The sequence below is a fragment of the Cajanus cajan genome, chromosome 6, assembly GCF_000230855.2.
Source record: "Cajanus cajan strain Asha chromosome 6, NIPB_CcT2T_4, whole genome shotgun sequence".
Lineage (NCBI taxonomy): Eukaryota > Viridiplantae > Streptophyta > Magnoliopsida > Fabales > Fabaceae > Cajanus > Cajanus cajan.
Genome location: NC_138522.1, coordinates 36,946,143 through 36,968,009, shown reverse-complemented (window position 1 = coordinate 36,968,009; position 21,867 = coordinate 36,946,143). Strand labels below are relative to the sequence as shown.

The 21,867-nt window shown below is 31.5% G+C and overlaps 1 protein-coding gene across 1 annotated transcript; it reads left to right on the top strand.

Annotated features, from left to right (window-relative positions):
* Positions 1–13,936: 13,936 nt before the first annotated feature.
* Positions 13,937–15,057, top strand: LOC109801489 (protein MKS1). Its single transcript, XM_020362570.3, has one exon. It carries the CDS (start codon positions 13,956–13,958, stop codon positions 14,754–14,756), a length of 801 nt encoding a protein of 266 aa, XP_020218159.1. The 5' UTR covers positions 13,937–13,955; the 3' UTR covers positions 14,757–15,057.
* Positions 15,058–21,867: the final 6,810 nt, after the last annotated feature.

Here is a 21,867-nt window from a genome sequence, read left to right as displayed (position 1 = left end):
GGGCGGGGTTGGGTACCCAGATTTTACCCCCGACGGGTATCGGGGGCAGGGGCGGTTTAAATTTGTGAGGGCAGGGACAGGGAACGTAAAACCTACCCCTGCCCCGCCCCGTTGCCATGCCTATGCAAACCAGATCTAAATCTGGTATTTCAAAACCCAAGCATTTTTCTATCTTTCTCATTGAATCTAAACCAAAGAGTGCTACGCAAGCCTTGAAGGATCCTAAGTGGTTAGTAGATATGCAACAAGAATATAATGCTTTGATTAACAATAACACGCAGACCCTTGTTAATCTTCCACAAAATAGGCAAGCTATAGGCTGCAAGTGGGTTTTCATAATTAAAGAAAATACTGATGGTACTGTATACAGGTACAAAGCTAGATTAGTGCTAAAGAATTTCATCAACAACCTAACTTTGATTTTAATGAAACATTATCTCCTATCATTAAATCAGTGACTATTAGATTGATTCTCACTTTGGCTATTACAAATAATTGAGAAACTCATCAATTAGATGTTAATAATGCCTTTTTAAATGGTCTGCTTGATGAAACTATTTATATACAACAGCCACCTGATTTTGAGACTTACTCTACTATGGTCTGCAAGTTAAACAAAGCCTTAGATGGCCTAAAACAAGCTCCTAGACAATGGTTTAACAGATTACAAACTACTCTATTGTAGTTTTGGGTTTAAGGCTAGCAAATGTGATCCTTCTCTTTTTATTTATCACATAAATAATAATGTTGTCTATCTTTTTATTTAGCAAATGTGATCCTTCTCTTTTATTTATTTATGATGGATTTTTCTGTCGGTAATTTTCGACGGATAAAAATCTATCATAAATTTTTGACGGATTTTCCCGGCGGAAATTTTCTGTCGGAAAATTTTATATTTTTCGACGGATTTGTATCCGTTGGAAATTTGCGTTTTTCTTGTAGTGCATAATATACTAAGCATAAGTCAACTGTGCGATAGTGATTATGAAGTATCCTTCAACAAAAATAAATGTATTGTTAGTCAACCTGATTCATCCATATTATTTACAGCTAACAGATGCAATAACCTGTATAAAATAATGCTTAACGAACTAGAAAATTAGAATGTTGATTGTCTAGTTTCATATGAAAATCAGTGGATCTGGCACAAGAAACTTGGTCATGCAAGTCAGAGATTAATCTCAAAGCTGAAAAAGCATAACCTCGTAAGAGGACTACCAAATCTTGTGCATCAGACGAACAATGTATGTGAAGCATGTCAAAAAGGGAAACAAGTTAAAAATTCTTTTCAAAGTAAAAATCACGTTTCCACCTCAAGACCTCTTGAATTGCTCCACATAGATCTATTCGGTCCCACTAGAACAACATCTGTAAGTGGTAAAAGATATGGATTGGTCATTGTGGATGACTACACTAGATGGACAAGGGTACTGTTCGTAACTCACAAGGATAAGTCCTTTAGGGTATTCTATGTATTCTGTAAAAGAGTTCAAAATGAAAAAGGAATATCAATTGCATCTATTAGAAGTGATCATGGGGGAGAATTTGAAAATGAACAATGTCAAGAATTTTGTGAAGAAAATGGAATAAACCACAATTTTTCAACACCTAGAACTCCACAGCAAAATGGGGTTGTAGAAAGAAAGAATCGCTCTTTACAAGAAATGGCAAGAACTTTACTAAACAATTTCTCCACCACTAAACATTTCTGGGCAGAAGCAGTTAATACTTCCTGCTATATTCAAAACAGAATATATATTAGGCCCTTGTTGAAAAAGACTCCTTATGAATTGTGGAAGGGACGAGAACCCAACATATCATATTTTCATCTGTTTGGATGCAAATGTTTTATTCTGAATACCAAAGATAATTTAGGAAAATTTGACACAAAAACCAAAGAAGGTATTCTACTTGGATACTTCGAGAGGCCAAGAGCCTATAGGGTGTTCAACGACAGAACTAAAACTGTTGAGGAGACCATTCACATTAGATTTGATAAACACAAGGCTGATAAAGAAACATCAGAGCTAGGCAATTTCTTTGAGAATATGCAGGTGAACAACGATTAGACGAAAAAGCCTGAGTTTGAAGAAACAGTGACTCAACGAGACGAAAAAGAGGATAAAGAACCAGTCAATTGCAACTGGTAGATGAAGGCTCATCATCCACAGGAACAAATCATTGGAGAAGCAAAGGATGCAGTAAGAACTAGAAGTTCGTTCAGAACTCAAGCACAAATTGCACTGCTATCTCAAATAGAGCCAAGAACCATGGACGAATCTTTGTCAGACGAAAGATGGGTTAAGGCCATGCAAGAAGAATTGAGTCAATTCTAGAAGAATGATGTCTGGAAAATTGTTCCAATGCCTAAGGACAGGACAATCATAGAAATAAAATGGGTATACAAAAATAAATTAGACGAATATGGAAATGTGGTAAGAAACAAAGCAAGATTAGTTGCGAAAGGGTACTCTCAGCAGGAAAGTATAGACTTTACTGAAACTTTTGCACCTGTTGCCCGAATAGAAGTCATTAGAATCTTACTTGCTTTTGCTGCATGTACTGGCATGAAATTATATTAGATGGATGTTAAAAGCACATTTTTAAACGGAACAATCTCAGAAGAAGTTTACGTATGTCAACCTCCTAGTTTTGAAAATGAATTGCTATCATCCTATGTTTTCAAACTAAACAAAGCCTTGTATGGATTAAAACAGGCACCACGTGCATGGTATGAAAAACTAAGATCTTTTCTAACAGATAATAATTTTACAAGAGGCAAGATAAACAACACCCTGTTTAGAAAAGTAATAAAGGATGATTTCATAATAGTCTAAATCTACGTAAATGATATAATTTTTGGTGCTACTAATGAAAATCTATGCCAAGAGTTTTCCAAGCTTATGCAGGATGAATTTGAAATGAGCATGATGGGAGAATTGAAGTTCTTTATAGGACATCAAATCGTCCAGTCAGATGAAGGAGTCAAAATTCATCAAACGAAATATACAAAAGAATTACTACAGAAGTTTAAAATGGAAGATGCAAAACCAATGAAGACACCAATGCATCCTTCAACTACTCTTGGTTTGGACGAAGAATCACCAGAAGTTGATAGCACAATGTACCGAGGAATGGTTGGTTCTCTCTTGTACTTAACAACGTCAAGACTCGACATCATGTTCAGCATCTGCGTCTATGCTAGGTTCCAAGTATGACCTAAGGAGGTACACTTACAAGCGGTTAAAAGAATTTTAAGATATCTTAAAGGAACACCTAACCTAGGCATCAGCTTCTATAAAAGCCAGAATTTTTCTCTTCTAGGATATTGTGATGCAGATTATGCAGGAGACAAATGGGAGAGAAAAAGCACTAGCGGAGGATGTCATTTCCTTGGACGCTGCTTGGTTTCATGGACTAGCAAGAGGGAAAGCACGATTGCCATCAACTTGTGAAGCTGAGTATGTTGCCGCAGGACAATGTCTTACATAGCTGCTCTGGATCAAACATCAACTAGAAGACTACGATAGTTACGAAAGTAGTAATCCTGTACTCTGCGATAACACTGTTGCTATTAACATTTCTAAAAATCCTATTTTGCATTCTAGGACTAAGCATATAGAGATTAAACATCATTTCATTAGAGATCATGTGCAAAAAAGAACATTTGAACTGGTTTATGTTAAGACTGAAGAACAACTAGTTGATATCTTCACCAAACCCCTTCAAGAAGATAGATATGTCTGGTTGAGAGATAGACTAGGTATGGAATTGATAGATGATTAATAGTATATCATACTCACCCTCTATTTCTTTTTTATGATCACAAAGGGGGAGAAAAGAACACAAAATCTATCAAACTAAACCGTTCACTAAGTAAGGGGGAGAGCATAGTCTAAAGGGGAGGAACCTTATGACCTTAAGAAAATGAACATAATATGATATCTTCTTTGTGCTCTGTACTGTGTCTAATACAAAAATACTTTATATGTATAAACATGTATGAACTAGATAGATTATGTTTGTCATCATCAAAAAGGGGGAGATTGTTAAGTCAAACGAAGCGCATTCGCAATTTCCACCAAGGTTTTGAATATGACAAATATAATACATATTGGTATTACAAACATGTGCATTAGTGTTTCAGTCGGGTAACAAAAAGTTCAAGTAATGAAGTATGATCAAGCATAATCTAGCTAGACAAAACATCATACGAGAGAAAGGTCAGTATCAAGACTAAGGTTGATTCAGGCACAAATCAAAATACAAGATAAGTCAAGTTTATCAGCGAAAGCCTGAGGCATCAGACACAACTTGGCCAGACATCAACATGAAATGACCATCATAAATAACCAAATAAACTAGAAGTCGAAGTTATCATTCCTATACCTAGACGAAAAGGGTAGTCAAGATCAGACGAAGTATCTTGTAACCAGACGATGTCAAAAATACTGAAGCACGTGTGAAGTCCACTAATCACATTGAAAGAAATCATACAAGAAACATAAGAGGACATCAACGTGAATACAGAAAGGAGAAAAATAGGCAAGCGTGGAATCACAAGTCAAAGCTTAATGCGTCAGAGAAAGGACACCTACTTTTCAGAAAAAGACAGCAACGCAACAGCTAAACTGATGAGGAAAGTACAAATATACCTAGATCATGATTGAAGTCAGATATTGAAGTAATCAACTACACAGAGAGACTCCAGGAATACAAGCAAACATTTAATGCAAGATCAAAAGCATTAAATGAGAAGATTTACATAGCAATGAACAAACCTCCATTTTCAACTACACTCCAACGGGAAATTTGAATTCAAATAACGGGTAGAATTATCAAATGGCTATAAGTATCAATGAAAAGAAGAAGAAGATAATATAGAGAAATAGAGAAAACGTGCAATACAAAAAAGAAAGCAAAGAGCATAAGCTATATTTCTTCTCAAAGTATTTCTTGTATATCTATGTAAAAACTAAGATATCTTATCTTAGTAAGTGTTACTAATAGTCCATCCTCTCTACGAGAGTAAACAAATACTTAGACACTTATCTCTGTAAAACTAAGGTTACGCACCTTAGTGAGTGTAGAAACTACCCTATCCTTTCTGTGAGAGTTGTAAACACACTCAATACCCTCGATTGTTGTAAAGCCTGAAGAGGCTGGTAGAAAGAATACTTGTGAGCCAGAAGTGGCTGAGAATACTAGCGCTAGTAAGTGAAGCTAGCGGGCCAGAAGTGGTCAAAAATATTTGGAGAACTAGAAGTGATTAAGTTACTAGCGTCGACAAGAGAGGTTGACGAGCCAGAAGTAGTTGAGAATACTTGTAATCCTTTGTGATTAGTGGAACCCTTCAGTGGAAGGAGACTAGACGTAGCTCAGATTGAGTGAACCAGTATAACCATTTGTGCATTCTCTTCATTTTTCAACATTGCCTACTTTGTCTTTCTTCTACTTTGTTTTTCAACAAATCATTAGACGGAAACACACTTGACCTTTTGAAACAATTTTTATTGGACGATAAGCCTTTTAGACGGAAAACCAATTTACTTAACCTATTTCTTAAAGTAGAAGATCAATTTTGCTAAACAAGCTTAAGTTTTTTTTAACCAATATTAGAACACCCTGCTTAAAAATTATTCTTGCGAAGAGATTTTCAAAAATCTTCCTTCGAACACGAACACACACATTCAACCCCCCTTTTGTGTGTATTTTCGCTAACCTCAATTCCAGCCCAAGATCAATGGGTTGATGCTCTAACAAAACCCTTGTCATCTACTAGATTTTTACTTTTGAGAGACAAACTCAAAGTCGTTGAGCTATCCTCCACTACTCACCCAACTTAGGTTTGTGAAGGTGTATGTGAATGAACTGTAAAGAGAGTAATTGTAAAACTGACTCTTGGGTGGTTAGTTTGTTATAGGTGTATTTGCTTTATAAATAAGTGGCTTTACTCCACTATAAAGCAATAAGAATCAGTTACACATTTTACAAATTTTTTGCTTCATTTCTTTCTCTTTGTCATTCAATAAGTTCTATTAGTAATTATCTAACTCAAGCTACTTCAGCTGCAAGATCATCCAAGGCCCTGTATTCTAATTTCATGCTTGATTGTGACACTACTTTTTGTTTTCTTGAGGACCAAGAAACTAGTGTTTCACCAAGGAATACACACTATCTTGCCATGGATTTTTTTATCATCAACACTAGTGGCTCAATCTGCATTATAAAACTCTATTTTGTCACGGTCATTAGAGGGTTTTATATGTATACATAGATCTATTGTGCCTTGGGGATATTTCAATATTCCTTTTATCCCTTGCTAGTGATCCATGGTAGGAGAACTCATGTATCAGGTGAGTTTGTTGACAACAAATGCAATGTTAGGTCTTGTGCTAGTTAGATATTACAATGCACCTATGGCTTGTCTATATAAAGTAGGATTGGACATTGGTTCCCCCTCAGTAGTGAATTGTCTACTAGTTATCATTAGTGTTGGACAAGCTGATGTTTTCTTCATGTTGAACCTCCTGAGCATATCTTTTATGTACTTTGTCTATCTTAGATACATTCCACCATCATTTTTGTGAACCTCAATACCCAGAAAGTAGTGTATATATACAAGGTCTTTTAGTGAGAATGAAACATTAAGTTGATTTATGAATGTCTTTAAGAACTTCTTGTTGCTACTTGTTACAATTATGTCGTCAACATAAATAAGAAGAAATGTGATATGGTTTGTACCTCTAAGAGTAAAAAGGGATGAATCACTCTTGGTGTTTTGAAATCCCCATTTTAGTAGGGTGTTTCTTAGGTTGTCAAACTAATCTCTAAGTGCCTGCTACAAACCATAGATGGCTTTGGACAATTTGCATATATGATTAGGTTTGGTTAAGTCTATGTATCCCTTACGTTGATACATAAACACTATTTCCTTGAGACTTCCATTTAAGAATGCATTATTAATGTCCAGTTACCTAACTTCCCACTTGAGATGTACAACAATAGCCAAGATAATTCTCATTGAGATGGATTTAACCATAGGATTAAATGTTTCATCAAAGTTTAGACCTGCTATTTGTTGAAACCTTTTGCAACCAATCTTATTTTTCTCCTTTCGATGGAGCCATATGCTTTGTACTTTGTCTTAAAGATCCATTTTGAGTCTATGATGTTTTCTTAACCCTAAAATGGTACTAATGTCCAAGTTTTGTTAGATATTAGAACCTTGAATTCTACATCCATAACTTCTTTCCATTTTGGTTTGATTAGTGCATCTTTGACATTTTATGGTTCTTTGTCATCTGTGTGTGCCTCCATGAGTCCTATGTAGGGTTGCTTAGACTTGTAGATCCCAACTTTGCTTCTGGTGCACATCCAATGAGTGTTGGTGTTGTTTTGCTGACTTTGTTGGTTGATCTCATGTGCAATTTGACTGCTACTCTCCACTAGTTCTATTTAGGTTGAATCATCTACTTCACTTTCTCTTGATGTGTTATTGTCAGCATTGGTAGAAGACTCATTGAGATCTAGTTAGCCTTCACTTGTATCATCTTCAGTTGAATTGTCAATTGAATTTTCTTGTTGTTGGCTTATAGTATTGTTGTCTGGTTCAATTGTGTTGTTTATAATGGTACCTGTAGGACAAGTAAGAAGTACAATAGATGTATTTTCAATGAGTCTCTTTAACAGATTTCTTGTATCAATGAAACCATCCTGAAAGGGAAAGTGATTCTCATTAAAGATCACATGTCTTGAGACAAAAATTCTTCCATGAGAGTTTATGCACTTGTAGCCTTTATGTGAGTTACTATAGGGATGTACAATCACGATCCTAGAATCAAGCTAATGGTAATTACAATGATTATTATACACTAATGTAGAATAGTAAATATATTGATGTGTGATTGCTGGAATCAAGGATCACCATAACATGACAATTAATTCATGATCCTCAATAATGAGATTGCCATGAATTGTGGGATTCTAACATTCTCTAACTCAGGTTTCGTCATCCATTGTAAAGAAGTCAGTAGAGGATGTCATGTTAAGCATTCCCCTAAACCTAGCTCACCCGAGAGTAGTCCTATAATAAGTGTAATAGTGATTCCTCCTCTAAAAGACACCTCAAACAAAAAGGGTTAGTAGAAACATGTCACTTATAGCGAAAATAGTTTATAGTAAGGCTCTTACAAGAAATGTTTAATAAATTCAGGTAAGTTTAGCTTCCAAGTCCAAGTCCATCCCCTGGGAAGGTAAAATGAAATTCAGACCCACTAACAAGCCACCAGTAGCGAATTTGACCAAGTATGTTACACTGTTTGTAGGGCCCTAAATAAGGAGGTCTGTGTGTTGTCTTCTAGAAAAACATCCATCATTTGAATCTTCATATCATTGGGAATATTAGTCTATAGAATATTCCAATGCCAAACATCGTCCATAAGAACATCCTTGATGCGGTTGGGAGTTGTTAATATGCACATAATCCATGTGCATCCCAACAACTCAAGAACAACCTCAAATCTTCTTAACCCATACAACAATACATGCATGCAAGCTCATATATAATCTTCCAATGATAACAACATGCAACTTGTAAATTGGATGAAAGGAGACATGCAACAACAGCACACCAAACAAATCATCCAACCTTTCCTTCTCCACCAAGAACACCAAGACCCTTAACTTCAACATGCACTCTACTCAAACTCAACTAGCACATCCATGAATTTTTAGGGAATTAAACAACATTTAGCTTCATAAATCAATAAACAACCAAACAACCCATCCGAAAGTCAGGGATCCAACTTCCCTTACCTCTTGTAAAACCAAACCTACAATAAAGACGAGAAAAGGAAGAAATTAAACGACTTCATTCAACTTCGAACCAAACCCTTTGTGGCACAAACTCTGAATCCTCAATTCAACAACTTCGACTAGCTACAAGAGGGGGAAAAAGGGTTCTCAGCCAAAGAAGAGAGGAAGAAGATTTGCTCACTTAGATAACTTCTCGCTAGACTTTCTTATTAAATTTCTAAAATCTTAAGTTATGAACCCAAAATTTAAGGGAATCCCTTTTATACCTTTCTTTCGTGGATCCAACTTAACACACAACACAACTCACATAAAACAGACACATTAAAATATGAGTCACTACAAAAAAAATTGTCATATAGTGACGTACGCCCTATAATTATACATATACTTATTAATAAAAGTTACTTTTACTTACACTATAAATACAATATATGTTGGTATATTATTAAAAAGGTATAGGTATAAGTTATAATAACACACAATTGTTAAATTTCATTCAAAATCAATATATTAAAATTATTATAACTATATGTTAAATAAATTTATATATATATATATATTATATTTATAGTGACATTTTTTGTGTGTAACTATATATAGCATTTCTTATAATATTTCTTATAGTGATTGTTAGATAATCAAATATATTTATATTTCTTGTTAGCTCTATTGGTGAATTAAAAAAAAAAGGAAAGAAAAATAGATAAAGTCTCCAACACAATATGACGAGGACGTACGTTGTTTTCCGAAGGCAGAAAATATCTTTATTAAAAGAAAAATGAAGTGCGAATTTGTGAACCTATTTAACACCTAAGTCTTACCAAAAACGTGTAGGCTACTGACTAATACATTTAAAATAGATGTATATGTTATAAATGCAAAGTCAAGGCATGCATGCTATTTCAAGTAAAGCCGTCACAACGATACTTTTCTGTGACTCATAAATTAAGGTTCCTAAACGACTGCCCTAATATACAAAATACAATGCTTCTAAATGATTAGATGTCCCACAAACAGAAGGGACAGGACAGGCCGAGAAGATCTGAGATAGTAACATAACTTTGCTACTAGTATATTAATATTTCATGTATTAAATCTTACATCCACTTGCTTTTATATTAATATTTAATTATTTATAAATTTAAATATAGTTCAGATCAATATTAAAATTTAATTATATATATGAATTTCGAGATTAAACATAAATTATATATTTAAAAGACTCACTATTACAATAAAATTTTAGACATGCAGTGTGACAAAGCAACAAACGCTCAAGGAAAATAGAGACACAACAAAGTAAAGACTTCTAAATTTTAAAATACGTCGTTCAAACGGAGTTGGACACCGTGATTTTTCGAAATTGAAAATTAGACGAACGTAAACTTCGAAATTATTTCTTTTACATCGATTATATGTATACGGATGTAAAAATGCAATTTTACATAGGTTATGTGTATAACGGATGTAAATCACATCGGTTATTCAGTAATCGATGAATTTTTTTTAAATGATTACAAAGTAGATATTAAATTTTTACATCAATTATTAAAAAATTGATGTAAAATGTTATTAATATTGTAAAATAGTTTTTTCACTAAGTGATTAGAGTTCCTTCTATTGGTGAATTATGCAGTTATATAATCAAGTTAACTAATTAAATTTAATTTAAAATATTTTTAATAAATTTTTAACGAAATCCATCAGTTAAAAATATTACTTCTACACCTTAAATTTATACTGTTTAATTAGCATGCGAGTTTATTTATCAATAATAATTATAATAGCTGTAATATAGTTCAAATTTAAGTTGTTTTGCATACTACTCTAAATTTCTCCCCACTAATCCGTCCCTAATAATTTAATTAAGATATGAGTTTAATTTTTATAGATTGTCAATGTAAAACTTTTTACCCATTAATCAACAAAAAAAATCATAACAATAAGTGAGATTTTAAAATAATTATTATAACAATCAACAAATCATTATATATAATATTTAATAATTACCAATTAATTAACAATGTTAAAACTATAATTAATACTCTTATTAGTAAATAAATCATGACAAAATAAATCATTAAGATTGATCTAATTATAAAAATATTGAGGTAACATGTATAAATTTTAAATTTAAACTTTGTTATTGTAATTGTAATTATTATAGGTAAAAAAGATTATTAACAAAATTTAAGTACAATATGATAAATATGAACAAAACTTATGATATGCCCTGAGAAAACCACCCAGCATCAACTTATTATAAAGGAAAATTATCAGAAGAATGTCCTAAGAAAACTTATGATATCACACTCACACATTTAACCTAAAATAAAACGCCGTGCTGACTGAAATTAATACATTCTAAATAGGCTGTATCGAGTCCTAGTTTTGCCAAAACAAAACAGGGAGATTGCGAAAGTCGAATGGATTCAAATGACGTGTATCTTAAAAATTGAATATGCATGCACACACGTAAATATTCATTTTATAAAATTCTCAAACGTGATTAGAAAGAAAGGATTTCCTGAGTTTATTATAAAATTGGTAAATATTAGGGGTCACTCATCAGCCTCCCTTTGTTAGTAAAAGAAAAGAAAACCAGTTTAATTTTTTGATCATCTTGTGGAAGAGATTATTTTTATAACACAAATAAATTCAAAATTCGTTTTGTTGGTTTCATTGTTGCTCCGATTGCAAATAAAAAGAACACGATGAAGACTAAATTTGGATGCAGTCCAGAAATAAAATTCCGATGGAAGTAGTAAAGTGGATCCCACAATGAGACTCACTCTTCTTCTTCACGAGTCATACCATTCATCTTGCCATGCCACAAGTTCATACACAAAACCTCGTAAACTTCTTCCTAACCAACTGTGGCGGATCTAGAATGCTTACTCAGTGGAAAATAAAATATTATTATTATTATAGGAAAAAACAAAATATGTGATAAAATGAAATGTCGAATTGAATAAAGCATAAGTATTCAGAAAACTAAAAATAGACCAAAAGAGAAAAAAGATACTCATATACATGAAGGACAAATTTTGATAATAGAGTAACAAATTAGAATCAGAGAGTTCAAATACACAAATATAGGGCGAAAAAATACAAAAAAAAAAAAAAAAAAATCTACCCCTCAATCCTATATGGATTTGTCACTTCTCACCAACTAATCATCAGAAAACGAATTAAATTAAAAAATATATGATTAGTAAAATGATAAAAAAAAAATATAAATCAACTTAATATATGAGATCGTATATAAAATAGAAAGAAAAAAAATGTATCTATTAGTTGCCAAATATTGACTAATCACACATGTCACACACGAAAAATATATATGATACTTATACAACTAATTAATTAATTTTACATATTTTTTTTTTATCAATCTCAATTACATTATTTATTACATTTATTAATAGTATAAATATAAAAAAAATGATGTTATAAAAATTGTTGTATGAATTATTATATGTATAATATTACTTTATAAATCACTAATATGTGAATTAACTTAATGAAATTGTTTCAACTTAACCGATGGTATATTATTAATATTGAGTTTATATTAATTTATTATTATGTTATCTAATTCAAACATGATTATCTTTATAGAAAAAATACTTAAAACTTATATATATTACAATATATAGGTGTATCTTAATTATGAAGAGTGATTTCTTTTAAACCCTACATACTATTAAAATAATTTTTTTCATCTCAATAGTCATATTTAAACAATCCAACTATTTACACACTAGTACAAAATAAGCATTTTACGTCGGTTATTTAGGGGTTTTTACGTCAGATAAACATCCGACGTAGAAGCGGGAGACGTAAATTTTACGTCGGGGCGAGAAAATCGACGTAAATTTACGTCGGACATGCCAAGGTCCGACGTAAAAAGTCATACAAAATTAAAAAAAAAAAAAAAAAAAAAAAACAAGTGCAGCAGCTGAACGGCCCGTTCTGCTTGGAGAACTGCCCGTTCTGCTTGGAGAACGGCCCGTTCTTCTTGCAAAACGGCCCGTTCTGCTTGGAGAACGGCCCGTTCTGCTTGATAAACCCAGGACTGCGTCTCCAAACCCAGAAGGCCTTGTACAAATTTCTGCTCCTGTCTGCAGCCAGATAAACATTACGATACGTTCGAACGGAATAAAGAAAGGAGGGAAGAAGATAAGAAAGGAACCTTCGAACGTAGGAAATGAGCGAAGAACGGGAACGAAATCTGAATGCTCCCAAACAATGGCGTTACGTGTTGGCTGCGAAATCTGAACAAAATCTGAACGAAATCTGGTGAAGAATGGAGAGGCGTTACGTGTTGGCTGCGAAGCAGGGAGAGCGGAAAGGAAATCTGGTGAAGAAGGAGAGGCGCTACGCAACTTAAATTCAAAAATTCAACTTCATTTACGTCGGACAACAAAGGGACCGACGTAAATTCAACAATCTACGTCGGTTGTAGTTGAGGTCCGACGTAGATTGTTTAATTTACGTCGGTCCCTTTGTTGTCCGATGTAAAAAAAATTGCGTTATTTTCAAAAAATGTCACCGCGTCGTTTTTACGTCGGATATGTTGTAGTCTGACATAAAAATACAGACGTAAAAAACCTCTTTTGCACTAGTGACACCAATTAATATATGTTGCAGTTGTTGGTATATATATAGTATATAGTAGTATATATTATGTATCTAAATTAGCCATTAACCAACCGAATTATAGGAGCAGTTAATGTGGAGAAAAGGAGAAATATAGTAGTGGGACGGCTCTCCCGTTAGATTCAGTGCATAACCATCAAGTACTCAAAAGTCTTAAACTCTCATTCAATGATGATACAAAGTACAAACCACAAACAGGCAACAGCATACATGGGGGCCATTGTCAACTTGTCAACACATATCCACTTGCACACTTGCCCATTCCACGTCAGCACATCCTACAATGACATGGGGATGACCTTTTCCAACCCCACACATAGAGACGCGTTCAGACAACCACAACATCACGAAACCGGCCGTAGGTATGAAAAAAAAACCCTAAAAAAATAACCCAAATTTTGTAATCTCACAATATATTATAATAATAATAATCTCTCTTCAGTCTTCACCATTGACCAGATCTCTTTATATGTCCCATGTCAGCCCTTATATTCTCCAGCTTAAGCTACAACCAATTAACTATGCTTAACGCTTCTTCTCCACTCTTCAGCCTCAACATGGATCAATTCCCACACATTATTCCCACAGAAAGATCACCCAGAAGAGAACTACAACTCCAAGGTCCACGCCCCACACCGCTTAGGATAAACAAAGACTCTCACAAGATCAAGAAACCACCGTTGCCGCCGCAAGCCTCACACCCTCAACCTCCACCGCGCCAACCCATCATAATCTACACCGTTTCACCCAAAGTCATTCACACCACACCCGGTGACTTCATGAACCTCGTTCAACGCCTCACTGGCTCCTCCTCCTCCTCCTCTTCATCCTCATCCAACTTGGAAGCGAATAATAATGACCCTTTCAACGCCGGAGGAGTGGTGTCTCCGGCGGCGCGTTACGCCACCATCGAGAAGGCCATGTCCCCGATGGGGAAGAAGCAGCTTGTGAATATCCCAAGTGGGGGTGCTAATAGCAATAGTAACATAATAAGCGATGAGATTATGGGTCATGCGGTTGTGGAAAGATCACAAAACATGTTTCAAGGGATTTTGTCTCCGGGTCCGGCTTCACTATCTCCCATTCCTTCGAATTTTTTCTCTCCACCGTCTTCGGATCCGAGCATGGTTAGCTTCCTTCACGATTTGAGTCCTGTGCTTCATAGTGGAAGAAATCTCACGGAGGGTGCGTTCGTCTTGCCAAGCCCTTCTTCCAACTTTAGCTTTGTGTCGCCGCACACTCCTTCTATAGACTTATTCAACTATTTCTTAGACTAGTGGATTAATATTCTTCTTCTTGTTGAATTTAGTGTTTTATTAATTTCACTGATTTGGAATTATTAGACTAGGGATTGGTTTTGTTGCTCTTTTGGGCGACTACTGCATAGGTGGAAATTGGAAACTTCTTTGTTGGATTTTGTTTTGGGGCAGTTTGTGCTCCAATTTCTTATGACCTTCGCCGTTGACAAATTTTTTGGCATGTATTGTACTGTACATTGCTTTTAGTTTAGTTTAGTTTGCCGATGCATGTCGGCACTAGCTATATTATTCAATTTCATTATTCTTTTTATTATCAGAATCATCACATGTATGCTATCTGGCAATCTTTCATCATTGAAAGCATCTACCCGACCCCTATTTTAAAACTCCATCGCATTTAGGTTATGCTCTCCGATAATATATATGTGGCCGGCCTAATTAGGTGTGTCCTTATGCAATTAATTGGGATTCAAAAAGTGGAGTCACCGGAGAGGTGTTAATTCTTATGTTAACCCCTCAAAACCAAAATAAATACTCAAGAACAAAAAATAATTTGTCTTTTATTTTTGTTTTTTGGAGTATCATATCATTATCATATCATATGGAATTGGTAGGTAAGAAATTAATTAAACTCTTGGTACATCTGCAACAACAATGACATTTGGACACCTTTTATTTACAAACACTTCCAACAAAGTCGGTTTATTTTAGTACTTTTTTTGACCCATAACTTTTTTTTTTTTGTTTACTATAATATGACATCTTAACTCTAGAGAGGTGTTATATATATACTTATGTTTGAATGTATATAAAATCACGGATCCTGTATAGGTATTTTCCAAAAATTCTAGCAAAATTACAGTTTACCTTAGTTATTAGGAGTAAAAACAAGTTACGAACTAGATTTTGCTAAGCTTGGATTTGGTAATAATGAGTTAAATATATATGATCTGAGTGTGATTAGTTTGTTTACTTGTCATAATTAGGCCTTTTTTAAAACTCTGGCATAACCTATAAGTATATTTAAAGGACTATAAAGTAATAATTTAACACCAATATATAAGTAAAAATAAATATATTAAGTTTTATAAAATCAAATCTAGCTTGTTCATAAGATATATATAAACACATTGTTCATAAGATATATATATATATATATATATATATATATATATATATATATATATATAAACACATTTTTAAGGTGTAATATACAATATTTATGGAGACAACTTATTTAAATTATAATAAGAGCTTTAAATATGACAGAAATTTATGCTTTAACAAACTTAAAAGCTTTCACATTCTATATAAGTCAACATATTTAATTTTTAATAAGGTAAAAAAAAAGTATGATATTAACACATTATAACAAATTTAATATAATAATAAATACTAATTTTTAATTAAATAGACTTTAATGAAAGTATTGACCTATCTAATGTATTTTCTAAAAAAGTTTAGCTTGGTTGTGTCTAGTGCAAATTAAGATTTAGAGTTTAGAATTTAGATTTAGGTCACAAGTTCATACCGAACAACTTAATCTATTTTTATCTCTATTAATTAATATAAATATATCTAATTATGATGATAAATCATTGTGCCTCTTGACTAAAGCAATAGTAGGTAACTATTATAATGGTTGGCAGGATCGAAATAATTTATTCTAATCAATTTTAAATCTATTGAGTACCCAATCTCTGGGTCCTTAAATACATAACTGTGAAATAGTTCATGTATTCAAGTGACTCAATTTGGCTTAATGCCTTTAAGTTAGGAGAATACATAAAGAAGTCATACAAATAAATATTAAATAAGAAAATAATTTTTTAACATAGGGCCATAAAGGAAAACTCTCTTAAAAAACAAAAATAATCCAAGAATCAATCTCTCAAATTTAAGAAGACATCGGATTGGAATTATGAAAATAAACTTTAAGAATCGAGTCATCTATAATCCGTATTGAAATTGAAAGCCAAAATTTTAAATCCCTAACTGGCTTTTATTTATATATATATATATATATATATATATATATATATATATATATATATATATATATATATATATTGTCCATCTCTTCAGACTTGGCTAGGAAAGTAAGCTGTTTATATAATATAATTTTTAACTAAAAGTGAATGGTATAAGTGATTTGATAATTATATTCTTTAATCAATGATTCTCAACTTAAGTATAAAATTATAAACAAAGGTAGATTACTTTTACTCCTATAATAATGACTCTATATAAGAGAAATTATTATAAGAAATGTTATATATAATGATATGTAGAAAATGTTAATATAAATATTATATATATTTATTTATCATATAATTATACATAATTTTAATGTTGATAAATTCAATAATGTATATTGTGTTATTATAATTTATATTTACACTTTTAACAATATATCAACATATATTTTGTATTCATGATATAGATAAAAGTAATTTTAGTAATAAGTATTGTGTCATTATATAAAATATGTCATTGTATAACTTCTTATTTTTTTTAATAAATGAGTTATACCTCTTAATTATAAAAAATATATATATATAATTTTTAGACTATATAGTTAAGTTGCCGCCCTAGCATCTTACTTGACACCATCTTACATTCTTTGTAAAGAACTAAAGATATAATACTATAATCATTCATATTTTTCATACCCTCTCCTTAAAAACCAAATGGAGCTTCCTCTTTCCATTCTCTTAGGAAAAAAAAAAGTGAATAATTCTACGTCTTCCTTTTCTGAACTAATTACACATTACTATAAGGGCTATTTCTTGTACAGAGATGTTATACAGAACCAATTAGCCGACGAACATTTTTAATTTTTAAGCACGCGAACCCTCTAATCAATCATATAGGCAAATATAAACATTAAGAAAGAAGCTTTTTAATTTCTGTCTTTTTATTATTAATTCTTTAACATCTGTATATAGTTCGGTCTTCAGGTATATATATTGAAGTTAAACAGCGTTCTAATTCCAGCTATAGCTCTCTCGACATGTGGTGTTGGAATATTAATTGTCAACTATATAACCTTGTTTCTAAATGTAGTTGTTTCAAAGTATTTAAAACATATTAAGACTGACTTTTAGAATCGGACTTTATATGGGGAAAATAGAGGTGTTTTACTTACTCGGCTTCTAGAAATAAAAATGACAAGCACTTTGAAGCTGAAAAAAACATGTTGTGTTCCTTACCCGGTACGAGACGTATATTCATGCACTATCGATATTTGGAACCGCAAAGTCAAAAGTTTAACACAAAACTCAAACCAAAATTTGTTTATATCTGTGTATTTTATAATTCATTGACAGCAAGATGGGGAGCAGTTAGAGATAAAAAAAAATGTTTAGTTAGAAAGTAAAACACAAGCCATCAAAGATGAAACTGGCAATATAATAATGGATAGTGCTTGAAAGAGGAAATAATTGAAAACAGATGTGGGATTTTGGTTGGCATCGATTAGAATCTGGCTGGATCACTGAGTTCCAGAATTTTGTGATATATAATGAGAATAATTCTTAATTTGGATTTGATTTAAATATATCTATTGTTTAAATGATTATTGTATAGAAAATAAATTCATAAAATAATAAGGAATGTATCTCATGAGAAAATATTTTAATACAAGATATAAGATAACTAAATAATAAACTTTAAATTATAAATTAAAAATATTAATTAGATTAAAATTAAAACTTAATTATACATACTTAATTATAAGCATTAATATTATCGTTGTTTTTATAATTATTATCATCACCTTTAATTAATATCATTATTACTATTATTGTTACCGTTATTATCATCAACTTAGTTATCACCATATGACGATAATAGTTATTGTGACATCACCTTCTAAAATTGTAAATGAGTTGAACTTTTTAGTTTGAGATTGTCTTATGAAAAAAAAATTGATTGTTCAAGCTTAAATTATTTATATAATCGAGTCTAATTAAAAGTTTAAACTTGTTAATAAAAATTGAGCTTGAACTTGTCTTATTTAATTCATTTATAACTTAATTAACTTTTACGAATTTTTCTTAAATTATTTTTAACTTTATCAATATAACATTTACAAATTATCTACTATAATAGAAAAATGTGCAATCCAATGTGTTGGTGTAGGGGTTAAGCATCATATATTACATGTTGTGAGGATAATTTATTTAACAAATAAATCTCATGTTTGATCTTTACTATGTGTAAAAAACCTTTAAAATAATAGAATGACAATAAAAATGTGCTTAATAATTATATATGAAATTTATACTTTCATAATTTAGTAAATAAGAGAATCATAAATTATTGATTACTAAAAAAATTAAAATTAATTTACTAATTTTTAGGAGGCAACACATTTTATTTTGGAAAATTAAATTAAATTTAATGACCGTTCTTACTAAGAAATGAGTACAAGAAATCTTTAATAGAAAATTCTCAAATCTTTGACTTTCGAAGTCAAGTGATTTGTACCTATATAAAAGACTTTGATGTTTAAGTAATTAAGTTAATAGATATATAATGTATAGTATATGATTACGCATTTTATAAAAGTCAATAATGTTTATAGGTAAAAAAATATTACAAGGTCTAATTATTAAATATTTAACAGTTTTTATTATTTTATAATGATGGAATATTACTCTTCATAATAATTATGATAAGGATGTAAGTTTGGTCGAGTTATCCTTGATAACATGTCTTATTAATAGTTGTAATATTGATAATCAAATACACATATTAAGTCGCACTTGACACTCAAGATCGATATTATATCAATCCTGAGACTCTATGATACTCGACACAAAATGTGTTAAAGTTTAGTGCAATAATACGTGGGATCTCTGTAATTGAGTTTATAAATAACATGTGCAAGATTACTGAAATAAAATAAATGTCAATCCATACGCAACACGACCACAATGTTGCTCTAAGCTATGCCTTTCTAGTTTCTATGCATAAGCTCCCCTTCCCTTGTACTCTCCCTATGTTTTGTTTTGTCTCATTCAACACTAAAAGAATCAAATGTTTCTCAAAGTAGCTTCCGCAATTCAAACTATTGACACATGCTTCATTCATTCAACTCAACATAGATAACATATAAAACAAATTAAGGATATGTTTATCCACTGTTCTGGTATTTATTGTGCTAAGACAAAAATCACATAACTAAATTCTTATCGGTTTGTACAATAAAATATATCTTTTTTAATTGTACAAATAACAAATAAAAGATGTTTTTAAATAAAATTTAGTAAAAGATTATATAAAACTATTTTCATTATATATATATATATATATATATTTCTAGTCCCTCTAAAATAAGTAGGTTTTTGACTTTGGTATTGTATTTTTTATTTATTTATTTCACATTCTTTTAAAATTTATAAACATTATTTTTGGTCCTTGTAACATTTTTATCTTAAAATATTTTTCTTTGATTTTTATCTCCTAAAATCTAAAGTCATTATTTTTAATCTTTAACGATCATTTTAAGGTAAATAAATAACATTTTTATTTTAAGAATTTATAAAAAAAAGTTACAAGTATCAAATACCAACATACACTACAAGAAAAATGTCAATTTTCGACGGAAATTTCCGACAAAAACAAGTAAATTTCTGACGGAATTTGGTATTTTCGACAGATTTAATTCTGTCGGAAAAAGTGTTGTCGGAAAAAAAAATTTCGTGGAAATAGCAATTTTTGAGACAGAAATTTTCGTCGGAAAATTCTGTCAGAAATTTCCGATGGAAATTTCTGACTTTCCGACAGAAATTTTTCGTCGGAAATGTTCCTCAAAAATTTCCGACGAAAATATCTGAGAGACATTTGCGACGGAAAATTCTGTGAAGGTTTCCGACAGAATTTTCTGTCAGAAATGTCTCTCAGAAATTTCTGACGGAAATATCTGTCAGAAATTTCTGAAGAACATTTCTGACGGAAAATTCCATCGGAAATTTCTGAAGAACATTTCCGACGGAAACTTCTGTCAGAAATTTTTGAGAGCCGTTTCCGACAGAATATTCCGTCAAAAATGTTTAATTTTTAATTTTAAATAAATGTATTAATATAACTAATTGACCTTATTTTACATGTTTAACATATATATAGAATGTAAAAGCTTCATCAAAATAAATTTTGAAAGATAATAATAATGTTTATATCATAATAATAAAACAATTCATAATTCAAATATCATATATAGTTAATTCAAATAGATTAATTAATATTTTCTAATGCTAACTAATAATCTTCATAATTAGGAGAGTCTTCTTGATTTTTGTCTTGGTCATGTTGTTGTTGTTGGTTTTGATGTTGTTCCCCATTTTGTTGATCTAGGTTGATATTTTGTTGTTGAGAAATATTTTGAATGACAGTTTGTGCTTCTCTGGGTAAGAATTGCAAGACAATTGATTGAAACTGTTGCAACTGACGAATAACCGCATTATTTTCTGCAAGTCTTTGATCATTTTCTGCAAGTCTTTGTTCATTTTCAGCAAGTCGTTGTTCACTTTCTGCAAGTCGTTGTTTCAATTGAACAATGACTTCCGGGTCATGTGAACTGCTACAAGATGCTTTCCTTTTAAGATTGACGTCGACACGACTGCTCTGTGTATCTTTTAAATGACGAGCAAGGTCTCCAGCTCCATATAGTCGCCCCTTAGTGGTCATGCCACCAACTGCATCAGACCAACACTTAGACCTAATTGTATCCTCCAAACCAGGGTCCATAGGATGTGATTCATCAACAGATGATGCAGCCTCAGACATAGCTTGAGAAAATTTATTGAGAAAATCTTCCTGTTATTCAACAAAGGCATTGTTTTACTAATCTTGTAAATATGATTAAAAATAACATCAATAATTATTTAAATAACTTACATATGTTTTGTTAGATCTTTCATCAACAAACTGTCCAGTTTCTAACAAATATTTATTTACTTATTTATTTTAGTTATATATTATATGATAATTTTTAACGATATTTATAAATGTAAATTATTCTAACAAATATTTTAATAATATTTTATTTTTTAAAAAATAAGCTAATGAAGGTATAAATAGTATAGTATTATTAGTAGAGAAAAAATGGAGAAGACAGAAACAT

What these genes read in the sequence shown, in the direction of transcription:
- LOC109801489 (XM_020362570.3), top strand. Translation starts at nt 13,956, where the DNA reads ATGTCAGCCCTTATATTCTCCAGCTTAAGCTACAACCAATTAACTATG.